Source organism: Vicugna pacos, chromosome 21, assembly GCF_048564905.1.
Source record: "Vicugna pacos chromosome 21, VicPac4, whole genome shotgun sequence".
NCBI classification, from domain to species: Eukaryota; Metazoa; Chordata; class Mammalia; order Artiodactyla; family Camelidae; genus Vicugna; species Vicugna pacos.
In genome coordinates, this window is record NC_133007.1 from 10,549,904 (window position 1) to 10,575,185 (window position 25,282).

General features: G+C 32.6%; 1 protein-coding gene across 5 annotated transcripts in view; it reads left to right on the forward strand.

Moving 5' to 3' along the window:
* The window catches only part of COP1 (COP1 E3 ubiquitin ligase), a 166,951-nt gene that overhangs the window by 67,090 nt on the left and 74,579 nt on the right, over positions 1 to 25,282 (forward strand). For all 5 annotated transcript variants that reach the window (XM_072946062.1, XM_072946061.1, XM_072946064.1 and 2 more), the window contains 2 exons: positions 5,686 to 5,800; positions 10,551 to 10,686. In XM_072946062.1, the coding sequence (XP_072802163.1) occupies positions 5,686 to 5,800; positions 10,551 to 10,686 (251 nt within the window). The remainder of the gene's footprint in view (positions 1 to 5,685; positions 5,801 to 10,550; positions 10,687 to 25,282) is intronic.

Below are 25,282 nucleotides of genomic sequence, written 5' to 3' on the forward strand. Positions count from 1 at the left end.
CAGACTGATACATTCTGTTCTGAATCAACTCACAGGCCCATGGTTACAGGATATCATTATTCTTTATTTAATACATTCCACAGTGTAGGTAAGAGTTAGTAAGAGCAGATAACCATTGTGGGCAATCCAGACTAGCTGAGATTACCCCAGCTATTTAGTATACAATACATAATATTTCTATAATCATATCTGTATATAACATGTCTGTATGTGTTTCTGTATCTGTCATAAAAGCTAAGAGTTCATACTGATGATCTCTCGTTAGAGTTCACCATCACAGGGTTCATTGTAGCTTTAACCTTCTCTTTATCTGTAATTACCATTTTTGACAGAAACAGCTCTCATTATCAAAAGACGTTTTACTTACTGTTATAGTCTTAGAATATATATACATGAACTAGTATGAAGGTTACTAAGAAAACAAACCTACTAACTAGTGGTGAATATTTATTTAAATTTCTTTTTGTCTTTAGTCTGAGAGAATACATAGTAAACATATAATGTGTTCAGAGGTTACTGGGATTTGATTGTTAATCTTCCATCAGTATTAATTGTGATACTTCTTTGAAATACAATATGTTCATTTACTTCTGAAATTTGTATCCTACCATCCACCCTCATCTTTATTACATATAAACTTTTTTGAGTATGTTAAACATTGACCTGATTCTAAGGGTCAGAGCTATACAAAGAGTCAAACTCAATAAATACCACCCCTCCAGCCCTTCTAGAAATTCCCATACCCTCTACTTTTTCCCACCACGTTGTTTTTTACCCCCGTAAGTAACCGGTTTTATTAGTCAGGATTACAGTATACATATGCGTGTTCTCTTATTTCTCTTTTCTTACGCAAAGTGTAGGTTTCTAGTGATTCTCTACTGTACTTTGTTTATTTTTTTAATTTGACAGTTTATCATGAAAACAGATCCACAGAAATCTTCCACATTGCTTTTTATATCTGCATAGGACTCTTATGTGGCTGTGCTGTAATTAATTTAATCAGTTTGTTACATAAGGGTAGGTAGTTTCCGGAGGGGAGGGTATACAGCTCAGTGGTAGAGTGAATATTTACCACGTACGAGGTCCTAGGATCAATCCCCAGCACCTGCATTAAAAAAGAAAGAAATAAATAAACCTGATTAATTACCCCCTCCAAAATAAATAAATAAAATTAATTGTACAAAATAAAAATTTTAAAAACGATAGGTAGTCTCCATTATTTTGAAAATACACGCAGTGCTGCGGTGATTAACTTGTGCATATGTATTTGCGTATTGTTGGAGGTGTTATCTTCTCAGTGTAATTTCCTAATAGTGAGATTGCTGGGTCAGATATCTATATGGGTGGATGGATGGACAGATAGACAGACAGACAGACAGACTGGTATAGTTGCCAAATCATCTTCCTCCCCAAAATGATTGTATCAATTTTCATTTTCACCAGCAATATACAAATGTGCCTATTTTCCTAGAGTCTTTCTCAGAGCCTCTCTAGCAGAATGAGTTATACTTTAAAATTTTTGCCAGTCTGTCAAGTGAGAAGTGTATCTTCTAATGGTTTTCTGTTTCTTTAATTATGAGTGAGATTGAACAAACATCTTTTGTATGATTACTGGTACATTAATATACTTTTTAGTGGATTATATATTTATATTCCTGGCCTTTTTTTCTATAAAGTTTTTGATTTGTTTTGTTCAATTTTAAAAAATTGGTATATTTAGGAATATTAGCTCTTTATCTGTGATAAATGTTGCCTGTATTTTCTTCCATTTATTTTATTGTTCAAAAGTTTTTGATTTTGTTAAAGTTATCAGTCTTTTATTACCACTGGGTCTTGAGTCATAGTTCAAAACATCTGCCTGTAACTAGGGAACAGGGAAGTTTATCCGTGCTTTCTGAAGATACTTGGTCTCACTCCATTGTTTACATTTAGATTCCTGTTTTGTTCAGAGTTTACTGTTGTGCATGTTTTGAAGTATGGATCTAATTTTCTCTTTATCCAAATGTCTAGTTAGTTGTCCCAGCCGTATTTTTAAAAATCTTATCTTTGATCGAGTATTGTGAGATGCAGGCTTTCTCATACGAAGAATTCTGTATGAATGTGGATTTATTTCTGGTCTTTCTCTTCTACCTACTGTTGTGTTTCTCTCTTCATCTATCATGTCACCTCTTTATGGGATGTTTTAATGTCTGATAGAATTAATTCCCCAAACCCTAGCTTTTCTTTTTCACTGTTTTACAGAATATTCTTTTTTTTTTTAAATTGAAGTATAGTTGATTTACAATGTTGTGTTAGTTTCTGTATACAGCACAGTGCTGCATATATATATATATATATATATATATATATATATATGTATACATATATGCTCTTTTACATACTCTTTTCCATTATGGTTTATTACAGGATGTTGAAAGTAGTTCCCTCTGTTACACAGTAGGACTTTGTTGTTTATTTTGTATGTAGTAGTTAGTATCTGCAAATCTCAAACTCTCAGTTTATCCCTTATCACCCTCTTTTCCTCCTGGTAACCATAAGTTTGTTTTTTATGTCAACGAGTCTGTTTCTGCTTTGTAAATAAGTTAATTTGTATCATATTTTAGATTCCACATATTCAGTTTGTTTTTTCATGTGAACTTCAGGATTAATTTCTCTAGCTACATTAAAAAAAAAAGCTTCTTGTTATCTTTATTAGAACTGCCTTTAACTTACAAACTACCTTAAAGGGAATTAATATGTTTATGATACTGAGTTGAGTCTAGGTTTTATTTATTTCTTCATAAGTTTATTCCTAAGTATTTTTTAGAGTTGTAAAAATAAACTTTTAAATTTTGAGATAATTGTAGATTCACATAGCAGTTATAAGAAATAATACAAAGAGACCCCATGTACCTTTTACCCAGTTCCTCTAATGGTAACACATTAACAATATTGAGCCTTCCAGTCTATGAATATGGTGTATCTTTCCATTTATTTTGGTCTTTTAAAGATTTCTCTTCTAAGTGTTTATATTTGTAATATAGGGTCTTCCATGCTTTTGTTAGATTAATTTCTAATTCTTTTTTGATGCTATCTTATTATTGATACACTTGGTATAAAATTTTATTTTCTGCTTGTTTGTTGTGACTATATAAACATACAGTTGATTTTTGTATGTTAACCTTGTTTCTTAGTTTGCTAAATTTATATATTAATTCTAGTAGTTTTATAAATTTCTCGTGAATTTATACGTAAAAATTATGTGATCAGCAAAAAGACATTTTTACCTATTCTTTTCTAATCTTTGTGTGTTCTCGTCTGCTCCCCTTCTCTCACCTCTTCTCCCCTCCCGTCCTCTCCTTTTCCCCATCTCCCTTCTCTTCCTTTTTCTCTTTTACGTTCTCCTTACACTTCGACTAATAGGTTAGCCCTACATTTTGGTAGATGCCTTTTATCAAGTTGAGGAAGTATCCTTCTATTCCTAATTTGTTGAGAAATTTTAGCATGTATAGGTATTCAATTTTGTCAGATACTTTTTCTGCATGTCTTGAAATTATTATATGGTTATTCATCTTTATTCTGCACACTTGGTGAACTGCATTGATTGATTTTTCTAATATGAAAACAACCCTGTATTCTTGGGCTAAATTCTGTTTGGTCATGATGAGTTGTTCTTTTTACATGTTGTTGGAATTGATGTGCTGTTGTTTTGCTGTTGGTGCTTATTTTCATGAAGGCTCTTATTCCCCTCCTTCTTTCCTTACCTTCCCCAGGTGTCCTTGTTGGGTTTGGGTATTAGAGTTATGCTGGCCTCATAAGACAAATTGGAAAGTGTTTTCTGAAGAAGATTGTGTAAGATTGATATATCTTCCTTGAATATTTGGTAGAATTTTCAAGTAAAAGTTACCTGGGCCCTCTCTTCTGACTTGCATGCTTTTTTTTTTTCGTGCATTTATTCTGTCTTATTCTTAAAGCCCATAAATTAGATATTGTAATTATTGAATATAAACTATTTTAAATCTCTTACATGGTTACGAGTTTCCTTGCATCTCAGACCTTCTAGTTTGTGTTACTGAACTTTTCAAGTACACACTTCCAGAAATTTTTAAAGAAATGGCTTATTGGTGATAATCTTTGTTTTCATGCACATGAAGAAATATTTTGCTTATGTTGTTGCAGAATAGTTTCTTAATATTAGGCTGAGGTTGTTTTCTTTCTACTTTTTAGGGATAACTGAAGTTTACTGTGCTCTGGCTTCCATAATGCTTTTGAGAAGTATTTTGTCTGTTTAATTGTTGTTCCTGTTAGGAGGATTATCTTTTCTGTTTGTCTGATTTTTTTAAAAATCTTTCTGTTTTTGACAAAAACACAGGTTTGCTTTAGTTTATCTAATTGTGGATTTCTTTTAAATTATCCTACCTGTTAGGAATAATTTCTGTGTCTGTCTTCATATCTGTTTTTAGTTCATGGAAAATTGTCAATGTCAACTCTTCAAATATTTCTTCTTCTGTCTGTTACTCATTTCTTGATCTCCGGGTGCCCATATTTTAAACCATATTATTCTGCCTTTTATGTATTTTTTTTCTCTTTCATATTTTCTGCCTTCTTGACTTTTATGCTTCATTTTGGGTAATTCTTTCAGATTTATCTTCCAGTTTGCAAATTCGCCTTTATTCTTCAAATCTGGTACTTGTTCTTTTGCAGTATTTGTCGCCAGATTAGATTGGCCCCTTCCTCTTTCCCCTCTTCTGCACTGTTATATTTTGTTTACCATCACCTCTGAGTTCAGCTTCCTGTTTGGTTGTCTCTTATGTCTTTGAAAATTGTCTTTTTTTCTTGTGATACAGGTACTGCTTTAAAATACGATTTTACTTATGTACTTTCAGCAGGAATTCACTTTAGATAAGTGTTTTGTTCATGGTAGTAACTTAATATTTCTTACTTAATAAATTTGCAGCTGTGATACGGTTTTTGTTGAACTTGTGTCGTCTCAGGATCTCATTGTGTGTCTTATCTCTGTATCTGTTAATGCGCCTCAAGCATAGTAGGTAGGTAATAATAACCATTAGTGGAAGAATTGTCATACACTTTTAGTTAACATGGTGTTGGTAATGTTATATATTTAGCATCATAGACTTGTTTTTTTGTAGGATTTATATACAGTATATTTTGTATTTGTTGTCTGTGTCTAAATATATATATATATATGTCAGTTATTCTGGTCTTCTAATGTATATGTCAGACTATTAAGTATAAACAAATTAACTGCCCCTTAACATAATAATAGCGTTAATTTAAATACCTATTCTGTACAATCAAGCACTTGTTCCTATTATTCAGAATGTATAGGGCTATAATACAGGGATCATCATCAGAAGAAAAACAGTTTTCTTTTGGTAATTGTTTTCTAACAATTTCTGCCGAGTACAGTTCTCAAAATTCTACATTTTACAGTGACACTTATAGTAGATTCTATCTTCATTTAATTTGGAGAGTTGAAAGAAGCTTCTCATTTTTTCTTGTAAAATTGGCCGATTTTCCCTGTTAAAGTAAAAATTAGAAAATATGGTCTAAGGTTTTTCTACCATTTGTAGTTATTTTAATGTGAACTTTTGAAATTAAATATGCAAGCATTTGGATATTCTTTGCAGAAAAATAGTATGATTTGTTCTGAATTACAAATGTCTTTTCTTTTTATCACCTTAGACAAAGAAACAGCCCTGGTATAACAGCACATTAGCATCAAGACGAAAACGACTCACTGCTCATTTTGAAGACTTAGAGCAATGTTACTTTTCTACAAGGATGTCTCGTATCTCAGGTACATATTCAGGACTTCTTAAAATATTTCAGATTCGTATTTCAGATCCATATCAGCTTCTTATTGCAGATTTATGGAAAGTCCTATTCACAAAGCAAAAGTGTGTATTTTTGACATAGTCTGCCAGAACACTGTGGAGGTTCTTGGTCGTCTCGGAGAACATTGCTTTTCATAGCTATTTTGTTACCTTTCTCCATTTGGGAATTTTTTGATCTTTTTTTTTTTTTTTTTTTTTACATTTTTTATTGATTCATAATCATTTTACAGTGTTGTGTCAAATTCCAGTGTTCAGCACAATTTTTCACTCATTTATGGACATATACACACTCATTGTCACATTTTTTCTCTGTGATTTATCATAACATTTTGTGTATATTTCCCTGTGCTATACAGTGTAATCTTGTTTATCTATTCTACAATTTCGAAATCCCATTCTATCCCTTCCCACCCTCTAACCACCCCCCCGGTAACCACAAGTCTGTATTCTCTGTCCATGAGTCTATTTCTGTCCTGTATTTATGCTTTGTTTTTGTTTGTTTGTTTTTGTTTTTTAGATTCCACATATGAGCGATCTCATATGGTATTTTTCTTTCTCTTTCTGGCTTACTTCACTTAGAATGACATTCTCTAGGAGCATCCATGTTGCTGCAAATGGCATTATGTTGTCGGTTTTTATGGCTGAGTAGTATTCCATTGTATAAATATACCACATCTTCTTTATCCAGTCACCTGTTGATGGACATTTAGGTTGTTTCCATGTTTTGGCTATTGTAAATAGTGCTGCTATGAACATTGGGGTGCAGGTGTCATCCTGAAGTAGATTTCCTTTTTTTGATCTTTATATAGTGAGCTGTAGAAAGTTAAAAACAAATCAGCCATGAATATGTAGCTAGCAAAAATAAGTTCCATTCGGTTGCCTGTCCTCTGTGCTAAGAAAAAAAGATGAAAGAACTGGTTCTTATTGTCAGGGAGTATTGTAAATTTAATGGGGGAGGGCAACAGGTAAGTAATTCTATGTGATATTATGTGTTATATAAATATGCAAAGAGCATTAAGAAATAGAGAAGAGTATCTACTAAACTGGGAGTAAGAAAGCTACGCCAAGGTGAAAATGGGGAAATGGAAGAGAATGAACACTATAGGGATTTTTAGAGAAGTTGTATTTAGTCAGGGCTAGTAGTAATTAACTTAAAAGGGTAATTAGAAACATACTCAAAATAGAGGAAATAACTTATGCAAAGAAGTGTACGTGATGGCATAGAATATTTTTATTGCTATAGAAAAGTAATGTAGCTCTGTGCCCTGTTTGTTAGTTCTCTGATCTTTAGTCTCTCTTGGTGTCTTTGCTCACCGATAGGGGTACATTTATACCAACCCTACAAGTTGGTTTTTTTTTTAAGGTTTATAGATGATACATACAGAATATAATGGTTGGTATAAGTTAGGTTCTCAATTAATTGATGTCATTCGTAGTACAGCTGCTCACCACCAAGGGGAAAAATGTCTGACATTTTATTGTTAAAAATTTGGCCTTGGTTTTCTCTTAAATAGGCATCTTTCTATTATAACCTACATATTGCTTAGAACCTTTCGACTAGTTTGCTTCAGGATTGGAGGTGGAGGAAAAAAATACATAGCATTTTTCCTATGAAGACTAGGAGGAAACCAAACTTTGTTTATAAGTGCGTTTGAAATTAATGGTCAACAGTTTTGATACAGATGGCAAGCTTTCATTGTTTTGCCTGAGACTTGAGCCCCTTACTGAACTTCTGTAATATTCTATAAACTACAGTAGGAAGCTGTTGAGTTGAAAGTGGCCTGAGACCAACATTCTGACTGACAGAGGGTTCATGTTAACCTTTTCAGAAGTTATTTGCCAGCTAATGTTGAAATACAACCACAGGCAAATGGCAGACATTTAAAAAAAAGAGAGAGTGAAAGTGAGATGGGAGAGATTGGAGTAGGCTATTGATTAATAATTTTAAAGTAACTATCAGCGTAGATATGCTGTGGGATGGTAAAGGTAATCACAAACCAATTTAATTTATATTGGAAATATACTTTATAGGAAGGTAAAATAATAAAACCAGGAGGAAGATTCAGTTTTTATTTTTGTAGACATGTCTGTATTGTACATAAAACTCATTGTCTTTCAGTTTTTAGGAATCTCAAATTTAACTTAATTAAATTTGCACATTGACTGCACTAATCATATTGCTGAACATGAAGTTCCTCCTAGTTTCTTTGCCTGTAGAGAGGGAATTTAAACTTCTTTCAAATGGGATACCTAAGAATTTGATTGTCCTTTTATATATTTTCAAATGAGAATCCACTCCCAATCCCCAAATTTTATTTTCAACTGTGAAGATGAGAGGTGAAGATTAAGAAATTAATACCTTCATCTCTTTGTAACTGAAAGAGAAGCTAAATTATAAACACTGTATAGCACAGGGAAATATACACAAAATGTTATGATAACTCACAGAGAAAAAAATGTGCCAATGAGTGTGTATATGTCCATGAATGACTGAAAAATTGTGCTGAACACTGGAATTTGACACAACATTGTAAAATGATTATAAATCAATAAAAAATGTTAAAAAAAACACACACACACAAGGGAAGTTAAAAAAAAATAAAGCAATAGAAGAGAGAAAAGAGACACTGAACACACTTTTACAAACTAATCTGTAGTTAGAATAGGAGAGGTGATATGCTAACAGACGTGTATGGGTGTTTATCATAAACCAACCAAGCAAATAAAATCCTACCTTTTCACCTCCAAATAGGTGAAATCAATCTGTGTACTTTCAGATACTGAAATAACTATTTTTAGTGTTATTTTTATAACTTCTGTTGAAAATAGGTGTTAAGTGAGTGGGTATGATGGCTAGAAGTTCAGCTATCCTAGAAAAGGATTATGGTCTACAGAATGCACATTCTTGAATACTTGTGAATTTTATGTACTTAGCGACTGATGTTAAAATGCAAAAGAATAGATTAACATTAAAACAATTTTAAATGTATGTCTAAGGTATTTAAAAGGATTCTTTTCAGTATTTATTACATTAAGTAGCTCACAGTAATAGAGTTATATATAAAAAGAACTAATTAAATGTTGTATCCAAACGACTTTGCAGTACAGTTGTAACCTATTTTTATTTATAATTTGTTGAATTTTCTGAAAATAATTGTGGAACAAGAGCTTTATTTCAATAACATTATAGTCTTGCATGCTTATTGGGTTTGTTCCCTTTGCTCTTTTTAGGATGGAAGCACTACATTACCATAGGTTGTTAGATGATGACGTTAAGTAGTGCTTAAATCTTTAAAATGTAAAGTATTAGGGACAGAGGCTTAGCTTCCTCAAATAATTGTTTTTCTTTCTAATAATTTTTAGGTAAATTTCTTCATGTCAACAGTTATCTTCAAGATAGCCCTATATCTCCAGATAAATAAATTAATTATTATATATCATATAGTATAGTAACTTTTGACTTAGTGATTCTTACACCTTAATTTTTTTATGCTTACTGTTGTTTTCAGAGGACATGTAAGAAGGGAAATCACAAAAGTTTACATTAAAAAAGTTGTGTACGTGTATATATGTAATGAACTAAGAATAAGGAAGAAGGTATAAAAATAGTGTTGTAATAGGCTTACTTCAAGTTTCAATATAGGAAGCTAACTACAGTAATTGTGTCCTTTACTTTTCTTTCTTTAGAAAGGGAAATAAAAGTCCAAAATTTAAGCAGTTTTGAAAAACAGTGGTGTTTTTATTCATGCTTTCACTGTAGGCCTGTTTCTAGATTGAAGAATAGATTAACTCTATAGGTCTTTTATAAGGTAATTTTATGATTTAAGTTCTACATCATTTGGTTATGAGTAGTTCACTGAAATGGACTTTATTCCAAGTATTTGTAGAATGTGCTATTGGATGGAATTATTGTTTTCCATATTCCACCAAGACATTTTCGTTAACCTATTTTAAGTTTGATTTTGAGAATTAATAATTCACACATTGTAGATTTCTACTCCATCCCATAATTGGATTTGAAGCACTTCAAAGGTTTAGGCGAATGAATGTTTTACTTTCTTTTTACTTAGAAATCGATTTTTAATTTATAGCATTATAACTTATGTTTTGACAGTAAGTAAACATGAGCATGAAGATATATCCCTGTAAACTTGTTCCTTCAAGCTAACAAATAACCCTATCCAATATGCGTACTCCTTTCTCCACTTTCACTTTCTCTGTTGATAAGCGATCTTTGTTTTAATAAATAAGTTAACTTCCCTTGATCGAGGCATTTTTTTCATTCCTATTTTTCTGAGAATAATTGCTTAAAAGAGAAAATTCACACTGTGTGCTTATTGGTGATGAAAGAGATGTTGTTTTTCAAGAACCACAAAGAAATTTTTTTAAAGCTAAAACATCAGCCGGTTAGTGCATTCTAGTCTTCTCTAAATACACTTTAAAATTTTTTTTATTTTATTTAACTTTTTGTAGAGGAGGAGGTAATGCTTGTTTGATTATTTATTTATTATTTTTTAATGGAGTTACTGGGGATTGAACCCAGGACCTGTGCAGGCTAAGCATGCACTTTACCACTTAGCTGTATATACCCTCCCTGATAAATACTCTTTAAGAATTGTTGTTTGTATTTAGAATATAATTTTTAACCTGTGGATATTGCTCTTTGACTTATGTTGCAGTTCAGTTCATTTTTGTTTTATTTCCTTCGTATAGATGACAGTCGAACTGCAAGCCAGTTGGATGAATTTCAGGAATGCTTATCCAAGTTCACTCGCTATAATTCAGTACGACCTTTGGCTACATTGTCATATGCTAGTGATCTCTATAATGGCTCCAGCATAGTTTCCAGGTAAGTACTGGGCAGCGCTCTTTACTGTTTTCTTTTGTATGAGTACCTCAAATTTAATTGAATTGGAGAAGCAGTTACAGTGTTATAGTTAAGAGCCTGTGTTCTGAAATCCAGATTGCCTGCCAATTTTTAGCTCTTTAGTTATAGGAAAGTTTCTAAATCTCTTTAGTCCTCAATTTATCTCTAAAATAGAATGATTAATAGTATCCACCTCATTGGGTTGAAGTTTGTTTTCTTGTTACGTTTTTGTCTGGTTTTGATGACCAGGTATGCTCTCCTCATAAGTGGTGTCTCCCCTTAAGTTTTCTGGAAGAGTTTATAAAGAACTGGCATTCTTTCTTCCTTACATATTTTGTACAATTTTCTAGTGAACTCAACTTGGTCTTGAGTTTTCTTTGAGGGAAGATTTTTAAATATAAATGCAATTTTTAAAAGAGATGTAGGGCTAATCAGGTTATCCATTTCTTCTTGATTGAGCATTATTTTTATTTTGTGACTTTCAAGGAATTTGTCCATTTCATCTAGGTTGTTGAATTTATTGGCATACAAGTGTTCATAATATTCCTTTATTATCTTTTTAATATCTTTAGATTCTATAATGGTATTCCCTTTCTCATCCCTGATTTTCAAAATTTGTTTCCCTTTATTTATTTATTTTTTTTAATAGTCTGGCTTAGAAGTTTTCAACTTTATTTGTCTTCTCAAAGAGCCAGCTCCTGGTTTATTAATATTCTGTATTTTTCTGTTCTCTGTTTCATTGATTTCTACTCTTAACTTTATTGTTTCCCATTTTCTGCATTCTTTAGGTTTAATTTGTTCTTAACTTTCTAGTTTCTTAAGTAGAAACTGAAGTGATTGAGTTGAAACCTTATTTCTCTTCTAATATACATAACTTGTGTTATAAATTTCCCTCCAAGCACTGCATTAACTGCATCCCACAGATTTTGATGTGGTATCTTTTATTTTTTTCCAAAAATTGTTTTATTGTGGTAAAATATACGTAACATAAAGTATACCATCTTAACTTTCCATTATATGTATGTACTACAATTTGGTCATCTGCCATCTCTCAATGGATACTTGCGTTGCTTCCATGTTTTAGCTATTGTGAATAATGCTGCTATGAACATGGGTGTAAAAATAACTCTTTGAGACCTTGCTTGCAGTTCTTTTGGGTATATACCCAGAAATGGAATTACAGGACCATATGGTAATTGTGTTTTTAATTTTTGGAGGAACCACCGTGCTGTTTTCTACAGGGGCTATATATCATTTTGCGTTTCTGCCAGCAGTGCACAAAGCCAGTTTCTCCACATCCTTGCCAGTGCTTGTTATTTTCTGTTTGTTTTTTTTTTAATACCCATTGTATTGGGTATGAGGTGGCATTGCTTAGATTTGATTTGAATTTCCCTGATGATTAGTAATATTGAGTGTCTTTTTCATGTGCTTAGGACATTTGTATGTCTTCTTTGTGAAAGTGTCTTCCTGAATCCTTTGCCCTTTTTAAAATTAAATTTGTTTTTTAGTTGTCGAGTTTAGGGACTTTTCTATATATTCTGATTATTATTCCATTATCAAATTTATAAATATTTTCTCTCATTCTTTGGGTTGCCTTTTTACTCTGTTGATATTGTCTATTGATGCACAATTTCACATTTTTATGAAGTCTGATTTGTCTATTTTGTTGTTGTTGCTTGTGCCTATGGTGCCATATCTAAGAAATGATTGTCAAATCCAAAGTAGTGAAAAGAGTTCGATAGTTTTCGTTGTCTAATCCATTTTGAGTTAATTTTTGCATATGGTTTTAGGTAAGGATCTAACTTCATTCATTTGCTTGTGGTTATGTAGTTTTCTCAGAACCATTTGTTGAAAATCCTGTCCTTTCCCCATTGAATAGTCTTAGCCATCTTGTCAAAAATCATTTGACTGTATATGCAAGAATTTAATTCTGTGTTCTCTCTTCTATTCCATTGGTCTATATGTCTGTTTTTTATCAGTGTTTTATGATTACTGTGGCTTTGTACTAAGTTTGGAAATCAGGAAATGTGAGTTCTCCAGCTCTGTTCTTCTTTTTCAAAATTATTTTGGCTATTTCAGGTCCCTTGGAATTCCATGTGAATTTTAGCATGTGTTTTTCTATTTAAAAAGAAGCCATTGGAATTTTGATAGGGATTACATTAAGTCTGTATATCACTTTGGGAAGTACTGACATCTTAACAGTACCCAGCCTTCCAATCCATGAACTTGGGATGTGTTTCCACTTTTTCATGTCTTCTTTAGTTTATTTCAGCTGTGTTTTGTGCATCTCATTGTACAAATTACCTTCTTGGTTAAGTTAATTCCTAAGTATTTTTTTGATGCTGCTAGTGAGATATTTTTGGCAATTTTATTTTTAGACTATTCATTGTTATTGTGTCAAAGATATGGTATCTTTCCATTTTCATTCAGTTTAGGAAACTTTTAAATTTTAAATCTGATTTTATTTTGTCTCATGGATTATTGAGACTTATCTAATTAGTTCCCAAATATTGAGATTTTCTAAGTATCTTTCTATGATTAATTTATATTATTTGTATCTTCATCATCTTGACCATTGCTTAAAAATTTTAATAGAAGTTTCTAATATACCTAAAAATAGAGAAAATAGAAAAATAATCTGTTAAACAACTATCTCCCAGACTCCACAGGAGTCCATATTTTGGTATACTTGGTTTATGTATACTCTTCACTCTTACTTTTCTTTGCATAAGTATTTTCAAGCAAATCTCAGGTACTATGTCGTTTCAGCCCTGCGTTCTTATGAAACTCTATGTCTTAACTTATGGACATTGTAAAACCACTGGGCTGTATCATGTGTCACATCTAACACAATTAGCAGTAGTCCATTGGTGTTATCAATTACCAGTCTGTGTGTTCAGATTTTCTAGATAGAATGAAAGAAGCCTTTAAGATGTTTTTGATGCAGGTCAGGAATTTGGCAAGTTTTAACTTGTTTAAAATTACTAAAAGTGCATGTGCTTTTCCATTTGCATAACTAAGATTTTTATTTATGTATATAAATATTGATCTTGAAATTCACGCCATTAGCTGAAGAGACTATTGCATTAAATCTTTAATTATGCTCAATCTTGGTTAACTTGATTACAAAGACAGAAATCATATATTTATTTATTTTTCTGTAATGTTGGCAATGTAAGTTTTTTTAATTATGCAGTGGAGTGATTAAAATTTACCTGATTAATTAAATGAGTAATTATTTGACAAAAATTCATTGACTAGCTGGTTTGTGTCGGCTAGGCTAGGAACATAACCACAAACAGGCCAGATTTGATGCCTGGATTCAGGGGAGCTCTCAATTGTATTTCAGTGCCTTTATAGAAGAAATAATATTGACCTGCTGTGTATATATATACCTGTAATTATATGGCTCTACCCAACTAAGATGTAATACAAATTAGAACTCCTCTTATAATACAGGTTAATGTCCCTCACCACCATGAATCCATCCTGTGTTGTATTTTCTTCTCCATTAAAAATTGAACAAAAAACCCCAAAATTGAACAAAATTTCCTTCTTAACATCACATTCCAAAAGCAGTATTTCTGTCTAGGAAATGTAGAAAGGGTTGTACATCTCTAGGTATTCAAAAAGAGTAAGAGCTCTTTTTTCATCATTCCTGAAAGCCATTTTAGCTTGATTTAATTTTGTTTTTTTTTAAACTTTGGTCATGCAAAGATATTTATATCAGAGCACTGTGCATTCTGAGGCAGAAGTTTACTGTCATAGGAAGACTTAATATTTCAGTTTGGAAATATCACTTACTGAAAATGAGACTAGTTATATTAAAATATTTCAAGCAAAATAAAAAATTTAAAGGTGCCTTTTGTTGTTTCATCTTGCATGTTAACATCCATTCTTTTCTCTTGTTTACATGAATTGACATTTCTGAAGGAAAATTTTCAAAGTTATCAGTTTTCAAATTTTACAGTTTTCAAAGTTTATCAGACAGAGCTGGTGAAGACAATAGTAGTTAACAGCAAAGGAACGTAGTGGCCACTGTTATTGAAGGGACTTTCAAACTTTCACAACCCTTGTGACTTTTACTTTTTCTAATTCTCACATTCAGACACATTGTTGATAATAAATTCATTTTAAAGGTTGTTAATTCCTCTCAAATTAGGACGTTTAATGAATTTCTTTTGGGAAGAGAGAGAAAGACATGTTAAGAGAGGACAGATAATTTTGAATTTGGTGCACTATTTCATTACCTGATTGAAAAAATTATTCTTACTGTAAAATTGCATGAAATATGTCTAGTGTTGATCATTTACTGCAGTGAAAATCTCACTGAGAGGAAAAGGGGAACCAGAAACTTTTGTTTTTAAAATTTATCTTTCTTTAAAGGCCTGGGGATCATTTTGGGGTTGTTTAATACCATACTCATAAGCCCACAAGGTGGCAGCATTTATTTACTTTGACAATAACTCGACTATTAGAGAATAGACAAAGTATGGCAATCAGTATCTTATAGTGAAGTTCATTCTCATGAATACCAGATGGTCCTAGGTTAACAACAGCAAGTGATAGAAAGGAGAGAACTTTTCTTACACATAGCAATAATGTCACATTGTGCATTTTTTCTTGAATTAAATATTCACTGGCCACCAGAGAGGAATGGTTTGAAACTGCATTGTTTAAACTTATTGAATACTTAGTAGCAATGGCTATTTTGTTGAATTCTTGGTTTGAATTTTGTGTACCTAGATTGTTATGTTTAAATTATTATACATTCCATCTGTAGTTTAGAGATTGTTTTAACATTTTTGCTTATATTTTCTCAAATTCTTGAAATAGAATTACATCAGGCTTTAGTAAATTTATAAGAAGAAAATGGTTATGTATTGTGGCATTTTTTGCTGCTGCTAGTGTAGTTTTTTGACTACTTCTTTTCAGATACCTTTATAAGTATTTTACATGACATTTTAAGTATTTCAGTAACTCATTTAATCTTTATATCATCTCTATCAATTAGGCATTGCTATTAATCCCATTCTACAGATGAGGGATTGAGGTAGAGAGAGCTTTTGTGACTTGTTCAAAATGAACATAGTATTAATAAATGACAGAACTAAGATTTGAACGAAGACATTTTGGGCGTTGAGTTCTGCTGTTTCATTGTCCGTTCAAGATCTGTTGAAACTTTGGGAAAAGTTTCAGAAAGCACTTTACTTTTGAGACAGCTGAAAGAATGAATTCTTTTGAGTTTTTGATACTTTGTAGTCCTATTAATGTCTTCTCTAAACATTTTTTATTTTTAACTTAATGTAGATATTATGTTCCAGTGTCACTTTGGCCATAGTTTGAAAGTGTTCAAATTAAATACTCATTGTTTGGTAGTAGTAAGATATAAGGATTGTTTCTACCAAACTTCAGTTTATAATGACAGTCAGTGCTGATCCAAATTTGGAGTACCTTTTAATATTCTTTATTGTAAATTCTTTTTTTTCTCCTTTATAACTTCTTTTTTTTTAAACATTTTTTATTGAGTTATAATCATTTTACATGTTGTGTCTGTAAATTCTTTATTGTAGAATACTGCCAGTTTTAAATTTGAACTTAAAAAAAAAAACCTCCAGGTAATTAATGACTTGTTTTCTGGGGAAGAAGTGTGGTTTTTAGGACTGTTTATGTTCTTATCTTTTTGTCAGAAGGTATTTCTGTTATTGTCTTAAGAGTTTCTGGGCCATCTGGGGTTTGTGAGAAATGAGAGGAGTAGAAGTGCAGAGGAAAGGATTTTTTTTTTTCCTGAATTTGGCCTAGGACTAATTTTTAAGTAATTCCAAAAAACTATGTTCTAGGCTAGAAGCTTCATCAGGGAAGGGGGTCTTTTCTGCCTTATTTCCTGCTGCATCTCCATGCCTGGCACATGGCAGGTGCTCATTAGTAAATAGTTGTTGAATGAATGGAGAACTTTTTGTATGCTCTGAGAGCACTCTAGCAGTAGTCCACCTTAACCTACTTTTACATATTTGCTTGCTGATAAGTAGAGAAAGTATCCTTAGGCTGAAAAAAAGAAGTCTGTAATCACCGATGACGCATGACAGAAAAATAAGTTAATGTTAACAACTTAAAATAGAGACATCCAAGATTGTCAGCAAATTTTAATGTATTCTTTGTTGTAGAATATGATAATGAGTTTTCTCCTTCTGTGATAATTCAAGATATTGGCTAAAGATGAAATACAAATAGTCTGTTTAAGCTTTAGCAATTGCTACATCCTCTCTCTTCCCCATAGCTCTTCCCAATTCCTCTTGTTTTTCCTCTTTATTTTCCTTTACCCTTGCTTAGGCTGAGGCTTGTCAGTAGAACGGTGAAACCATAAGCTCAAGTCATTTTACACTTATTACCACAAAGAGTGTTAATTAGGTTAGCATTTGAGATTTTAGTAGACTAGTAAAAGTTTGTCACTAATTAGAACATAAAATAGATGCCTACATGAAAGTTAAGAGTTAGAAAGTTGCCTTTTATTCATAATAAAATTATTTTCCGGAAAGAGTAGAATTTGTTGACCTAATGACTCTCTTCAAATAATCAGAGTAGAAGAGGAATTAGAATGGTTCAGTTTGGTACCAAGAGATAAAAGTAGGACTGATGACCAGAAGCCACACTTTAAGGTCAATATTGGGAAGATCTTTCTTGTTAGCTGTGTGCAGAAGGGGACTAGGCTTCATCAGGAGGCAGTTGCCATGTGCTCTAATGACTTTTGAAATTAAGCTCTAGGTTTTTTTCCACCTAGAAAAATTTTCTGCAATCCTGATATTAGTTGTATGTATATAGTCACCTTTATTTTTCTAGGATATTGTTTTTGCTTTAATTTTTTGAATTTACCTATTCATAACAAATACTGTAAGTGCTGAGGTTACAAATAAGAGTGATATAAAGATTAGTGGAGAGACAAACCTTTAAGCCAATATATAGAATAAAGTGTTGTTAAGTGTTATGAAAGTGTATACTAGGTGCGGTATAGAGAGTGGATTTGAAAGAAGCAAGAGTAAGAAGTAGGGAGACCTGATATATAGGTGGTTGTTGAAGTTGTCCAGGCATAGTACATGAAGATGGCCTGTGACCTATACTAGCGTGAGATCAGTGGGGCTTCGGTGAAGAAGTATTTAAAAAATATTTAGGGACTAAAGTGGACAAAATTTGATGAGTGATGGATGCTGTCCTTGAAGGAGGAAAAGAGGGCTGTGAATAAGGGAATTTGTGCAGTCCACAGTTGACTCCATGGTTAGAGACTCATGTTAAACCTCATCAGGTAGAGGAGGAGGAACCAGTAAAGCAGATAAAGAAGATTCTTCTATAAAAATGAAAATTAGAGAATGTATTGCCGTGCAAACCAATGAGGAAAGGGGAGAAATTTGTAGGATTAGATCATGTGCAGGATTGAATTCAAAGCATGTGCTCTACCACTTGAGCTATACCCTTTCCCCCCAAATTTTCTGGCATTTTGTGTGGCACACTGTAACATCTAAGTAAACGTTAGGCAGTATTCTTACTGTTTCAGATTTACTAACATGCCTAAGGATAGTGGGTCTCAAACTTTGGTAGGCCTCGGGTGTAGCTGGAGGGCTTGTTAAAACAGGTTCCTGCACCCACTCCCAGAGTTTCTGATTCAGTAGTCTGTGCTGGGACTAACAGATTCTCAGCTGACACTGATACTGCTGGTCTGAGATGACACTTCAAGAATAGTCTTAGATTAAGAGCTTTAAAAAGAAGATACTTACTTCTAGTAGAAGAAATTTGCTTCTCCTAGGAAATACTTAGAATTTCAATTCTTAAGAAAAGACCGTGATTATTTATTTTTTATAGTTTATGTTTCAAAGAAAATAAGGTAGAAAACCATTTAATTTAAGTTCCCTAACCAATAAGCTGTCCTAGTGTGCTATGAATGGGTTGCATTTGTACCAACATATTTATTCCTTCTATTCTTGGATCAGTTGGGTGAGGGCTCGGCTGGGGAACCAGCTTGTAACCAACTGTCCTAAGGACAGAGGGAATTAATCACATGTTTAACTTAATTTATCTTGCCTGCAGCACAGAGATAGGGAGACTCTAGCTTAGAGAACCCAGAACATATAAAGTCTCTTACTTTCTCTCAAATTTGTTTTAGTCATTTTTGGTGAACAAAGTTTATAGTGAAAATTGGGATTGAGCTCCGTAATATGTAAAGTTTTGTTATTTCATGTTGATAATTAACCTGCAAAGCTTAGTTCTTAAAAGGAAGCCTACTCTTGCTCTGCTGGAGGACTATCTCACTTTGACATAGAAGTGAGTCACTGGGCTGTCAGTAAGTAGGATACACATTTTGGGGGTTGAAAGGGATGTTTTGAACCTTTTAAAATTTGAAAAAATATGTTCTTAAATGTAGTCTCTTTAGTCCTTCTTTCTTAATACTTTTGACTTAATTAGGAGGATATGTAGCGGAGGAAAAATCCTTTTCTGTCTGCCCTTCTGAGTTCTTGGCTGGGACCCCTATATACTTAAAAAGACAGATTAACAAGAGAAAAACAAACGTTTGTTAATTGATATATACATATGTATACTTCATACATACATGGGAGAAACCCAGGGGAATGAGTAGCTCAGAGAGGTGACTTAGAACTCTGGCTGATATTGCATCTTTAGCAAAGAACAGTAAATCTGTAAAGACAGGACAAAGGGAAACAGTTTTAGGCTTTCAAGAGCAGCAAGCTTTGGGAAGGTAAATATATGTAGAAGGATCTAGTTTGTTTGCAGATTCCTCTGGTGCTGTCTCTGGGCTGGTAGGAGTCTAGTGTGTCCGGTAAAGGAGCATTTAGCCTGCTTTTAGGCAGAAAGGGGGAACGGGTCAAGAGACATTTTCCTGCATTTACTGCTTCTTGATTGCCTTTGGCTCAAAATAATTTTCATGTCAAAGAGGCATATTTGGGGGTGACATTCTGGTTTCCTTTGGATAAAAGCAAAGTCTCTGTCCATTTTATCACTAGTGTGAATTTAGTAGGACTGCACTTTACCACACTTTAGAAATAACTGTGATGTCAGTATACATAAACTATAATCTGGTGAAGTGTTTTATAATATAAAAATTTGACAAAGGTAACTTCAGTGTAGTACCGTTTTACTTAGTTGTGGTAATTTGCCCATATATTGCTAACATCAGAGATTTCTAGGCATTAAAACTTCTTAGATAAGATAGGCTGTTACTCTAAGAGCAGTTGTACGCATGTATCATTTCAGTTTTTTCCCCTTTATCTGAGTTAATTTCTCTCTTTACTGTTCACAATAGAGTTTCATATTTACATTTATCTTTTGTGGGGGAGGTAATTAAGGCGTTTTTTTTTTTTTTAATGGAGGTACTGGGGATTGAACCCAGGACCTCGTGCATGCTGAGCACACACTCTACCACTGAGCTATCCTCTCCCCACAGTAGAGTTTCATATTTCACTAACACTTCACCTGTAAAGAATTTAACCTCTGGCAGTCTCATCTGTCTGAATCACAGTCATTAACCAAGGCTGAAGTGAGAAACGAAAAGGCTTCAGAACAAAATAAATGCCATTAGTTTAATGACTAACGCTCGTATATTAGCATATGGCTAGCTTCTTGGGTAATTTCAGGTTTATTGACTTTTTTTATATACAGCCCCTGTAATCTTAGTTATCTGGCTTGTGTCTCTTCAAGTTGTAAAGGGAAGAGAAATTTCAGAAGACAGATTCAATGACAGCAGCAGGAAGTGGTAGTTGTTAGCTTGACAAAGGGAAGAAATGATGAAACTGCAAATAGGAGCTAAAAAGTAAAGCAGTTTGTTTCCATTTAATATAAGATCAAGTGGTTTGACATATCTTAATAGACCCTGAGATCACTGAGGTGTAGCAGAGTGTGGTAGCCTGTGTCCACAGGGCTGTTCACCTTACTGTGCTTAGTGTGTTCATATGAAGGTGGTAAGGAATATATTACTTTTGACAGGTTACACATGAGTAAATCTGTTTAAAAGGGGGATCAAAAATGGTTCCAAAATTTACTTACCTGATATTTATTGAGCATATACTCAGAAAATGCTATTCTATTATCCTTTATTTTTTGTATTTATATATATTTATTTATATTTATTTTTAATGGAGATATTGGGAATTGAACCCAGGACCTCATGCATGGTAAGCATGCACTCTACCACTTGAGCTACCTCCCCACCCCCTATCCTTTAAAAGTAATTTTAAATATACATATTTTGGTATAAATGTAATATAAAATTCATAATTCTATGTAATTACTTTTATTTTTACTTACGTGTTTTTTAAATCTATTTTTATATATAGTGGCTAACATTTGTAAATACCAAACTCCCAAATTTATTGTCTCCCACCACCTTTCCCTGGTAACCATAAGATTGTTTACTAAGTCTGAGGTAATTACTTTTAAATTATTGATATTTGTAAGTGTCAAGCTTTGCACTGGTTTTACTTTTATAAAAGAAGACATTGTGAATAAGAAAAATCCTGGCTTTTTGCTTCATATAGGAATCAGCAGGCTATGGCCAAGGGGGCTTAGATTTCGTCCATTACCTGTTTTTGAATGGGCCATGAACTAAGCATGGTTTTCGTATTTTTAATTGATTGGGAAAAAATCAAAAGAAGAATAATAACATATGATGTACAGTAAAATGACTTACAATAATGACATAAAAATTATATGAAATTTGAATTTCATTTTTCCATAAGTAAAGTTTTATTGGAACACAGTCATGCTCGTTTCTTTACATATTGCCTATGGCAGGTTTTATACTGCAGCAGCAGAGCTGAGCAGCTTCAGTAGACAGCTGCACAGCTTCTCTGACCTTTTTACAGGACAAGTTTGCGGACTCCTGACCTAGTAGATTTGCTTAGGCTCTAAGCACATGCTACTACACTTGATTAAAGTTTTGTCATATTTTTGGACTTTAGTGTATCTATGAAAGAAAATGACTTATGTCAGATCTTCTGATCTTCTAGTGATGACTGGCTATTTTATATGCTTCATCATTACTTAACACAAATAACCTGTCACTCGGCCTGTCGTATGGTAAGCACTCCATCATTGGTTGAATGGTAGCTACAGATTTGTAGTACTCATGTAATAACAAATTCTGGTTTGTTCAGCAGACAGTTTACTATTTGTGTCTTTTAAAAATTGTTTATCCAGTGGAGCTGAAAAATGCCTTGAAATAAGATGAAAGCTTGCATTCTGATTAGCTATATCATTCTAATCTGGAAACAGGGATGGTTTTCTGTCACTAATGATTTTTAATTGTGTTTATATTCTGTCTCCTCTTCTCACGCCTTTCCATTTTTGTTGATGGCATGTAAAGTTATAAAATGCTGTTCTTTGATCCATCCCTGAGAGGGCTTAATTTGTTGTTCTATTATTTACATAATTTAAGTTTAATAAATGTAGAATCACAAATTAGATAGTTTTTAAAATCAACTTATTTACATACAATAAAGTGTTAAGTATTAATTTTGGCAATTGTATAGACCACAATCAAAATATAGAACATTTCTAAAAATGTTATTTCCTGCCACTTTGCCTTTGATTATACCTCTTCCTCCAGACTCCTGTTCCAGGCCGCTAGTTATCTGCTTTCTGTCATCATAGAATAGTTCAGTCATTCTGGAATTTCTCATAAATGGAACTATGCAGTATGTACCCTTTTGTGTCTAGCTCAATATGTTTTGAGATTCATCCATGTTATTTTTTGTATCACTAGTTAGTTAATTAGTTAATTATTTAGCAATATTCCATTTTATGAATTTTCTGTAGTTTGTTTATCCTTCATGTGTTGATGGACGTTTGAGTTGTTTCCAGTTGGTGACTGTTATGAGTAAAGTGACTATGAATATTCACACACAAGTCATTTGGACATTCATATTCATATTTCTTTCTCTTGGGTAAATGCCTGGGATTGAAATTGCTGGGATGTATGATTAGTTTGTGCTTAACATTTTAAGAAACTGCCAAACAGTTTTCCAGAGTGACTGGGTTATTTTAACATTCCAGTCAGCAATGTAAGAGAATTCCATTTGTCCCCAGATCCTCAGTAACACTTGGCATTGTCAGTCTTTCAATTTGTGAGTATGTAGTGGTTTTTCATTGTTGTTTTGCTGTGCATTTCCCTTATAACTAATGTTTTTAATGTGCATATTGACTGTATATCTTTTATGAAGCACTTACTCATCAAATCTTTTGCCCATTATTTTAAAATGGGGTGTTTACTATCATTGAATAGTGAGCAATTTTATGCATTTTGGATATACAAGTCCTTGTCAGAAATACGTATTGATAGTATTTGATTCCAGTCTGTGGCCTGCCTTCATATTAATAGTGTCTTTCAAATAACATACATATTTAATTTTTATGATTTCCAGGTAATCAACTTTTTAAAGTGATTTAAGCTCTTTGCTTTAGAAGTGTTTGCCTGTCCCAAATTGTGAAGATTTTTCTCCTTTGTTTTCCTCTGTAATTTTAGCTTTTACATCTAAGTCTGTAATCCATTTCAAGTTAATTTTTGTTTAAATTAAATGAAGTAAAGGTTGGAGTTCAGTTTTCCCCCCCACAGTATGGATATCTGCTTGTTCCAAGCAGCATTTATTTAAATGATGAACTTTTCCCTTGGATTTCTGTGTTTAGGATCAATTGAGCTGATGTTTATGAATGTACTTCTTGACTGTCTTTTCTGTTGTACTGATCTGTATTTGTGCTCTTAGACCAGCCCCACACTCTCTTGATTATTGTGTTATAATATGCCTTCGAATCTGGTAATATAGGTTCTACAACTTTGTTACACTTTTTCAAAGTTGTGTTTCCTATTCTGATTCTTAGCATTTCTACAAAAATTTTAGAACAGGAGCCTTTTTTCTTTTCCTGCTGTGATAGCTTGAAAGGATTTATCTAGTAAAAGTCACATTTTCTCTTGTATATTTTTCTTTAGTGGTTTTGTCTACTTGTTTCCGTAGGAAACATGAGATAGATTTCCGGTTTGTTAAAGTCTGTCTGGCTAATGGATATTTTGAGGGCATGCTTTTATATATTCATGATGGAATTTTTCCTAGATTATACATTTTCCCTCCAGATTAGTCCTCTGCAGTATTGAATGGTTTCTTTATGTCATGTTATATTGTTTCTCATGAAGCATCCCAGCAGTGACATTAATGATTTAATATTGCAGTCTTAATTGGTTGCTCGTAAATACTTCCAGAGGATACAGAACTGAAAAGTTAGATGTATCTTCTACTTCGATTTCAAAAGTGAAGAATTGGACTTTTACTTGCACGTGGGTCCCTCCGCCTTATTAAATACGGATAATTCCAAAGAAGACAAAATGTCATACTAGCTTTGGGGACAAGATATATTTTTTCAACTCTTGTTTTTTTTCTCTAGTAGCTGTTTTAATACAGTCTTTCTGTTCATCTTTACTTCAGAAGTTGTTTTCAGTTTGCCAGAGTTCTGTAATAAATGCCATCTATCATAGGACATTGTTGTACTCTTCGCAGAAAGGTGTTTTAGGACAGATGAAGAGTCTACAACTAAATTAATTTATGTCAGTGTAGATTATAACTTGTATAGGCTTACATGAGAAAAATTTAATAATCAGAATGTTGATCTTAAGGAGCCTCAAGTTGCATCTTTAATTTTAAATGCTTTGAGGAGAAAGACATTTCATCACAGTGTAAACACTTGACATTCACAAAGGGTTTCAGACTATAGTTTATCATCCAGTATACGTATTTGTTCTGGCTGTTCAGTGATAGCCAGAGGACACAGAAAAATAAAAAATTTAAAAGTAGCTGTTTTAAAGCAAGATCTTGTGGCTTTCTGGGATTAAAAACAAAACCAGCCAACTAATGAAAATAATCAAACAAATATATACATAGACTTTAAATGTGGCTTCATTTTAGTGCCTATGAAATAAAATCAAGTATATCCACTCATTCAAGATAGGGGTCAATAAATTAAGACCTACAAGCCAGTCTTGACCCATTGCCTAAATTTGTACAGCAACAGTCTAAGAATAGTCTTTATGTTTTTAAAATGTTGAAAAAAGGAATTTTTTGTGACATGTGAAAATTATATGAAATTCAAATTTCAACATCCGTAAAGTTTTATTGGAACATTGACATTATTCTGAAATAAAATTAATGGATATTGCAACCTATACACACATTAAAATGTATAGTGACCTATCTCTAAAAGATACATTAAAAATAATTTAAAATAAGATACACATTTTAATATGTAAATTACTTGATGTGACTACATTGGACAATATAATGGACAGATACTTGAGCCTACTTATAATGAATAAGTTTGTGACATTCAGTGAATATTAGAAGTGCATGGTTAGTTTGCCTTTATATGTATAATGGGAGTCATTTCTATGCTTATATAATTATTTATAGATTTTTTCACTTGCGTAAGAATGAGTGATATAAATATTTTTGAATGTATAAAGTAAATTCTAAGATGATCAATGTAATCAATAGGATGGGAAGAGGAAAGGCAAAAATAATTTTGTCCTTTACTC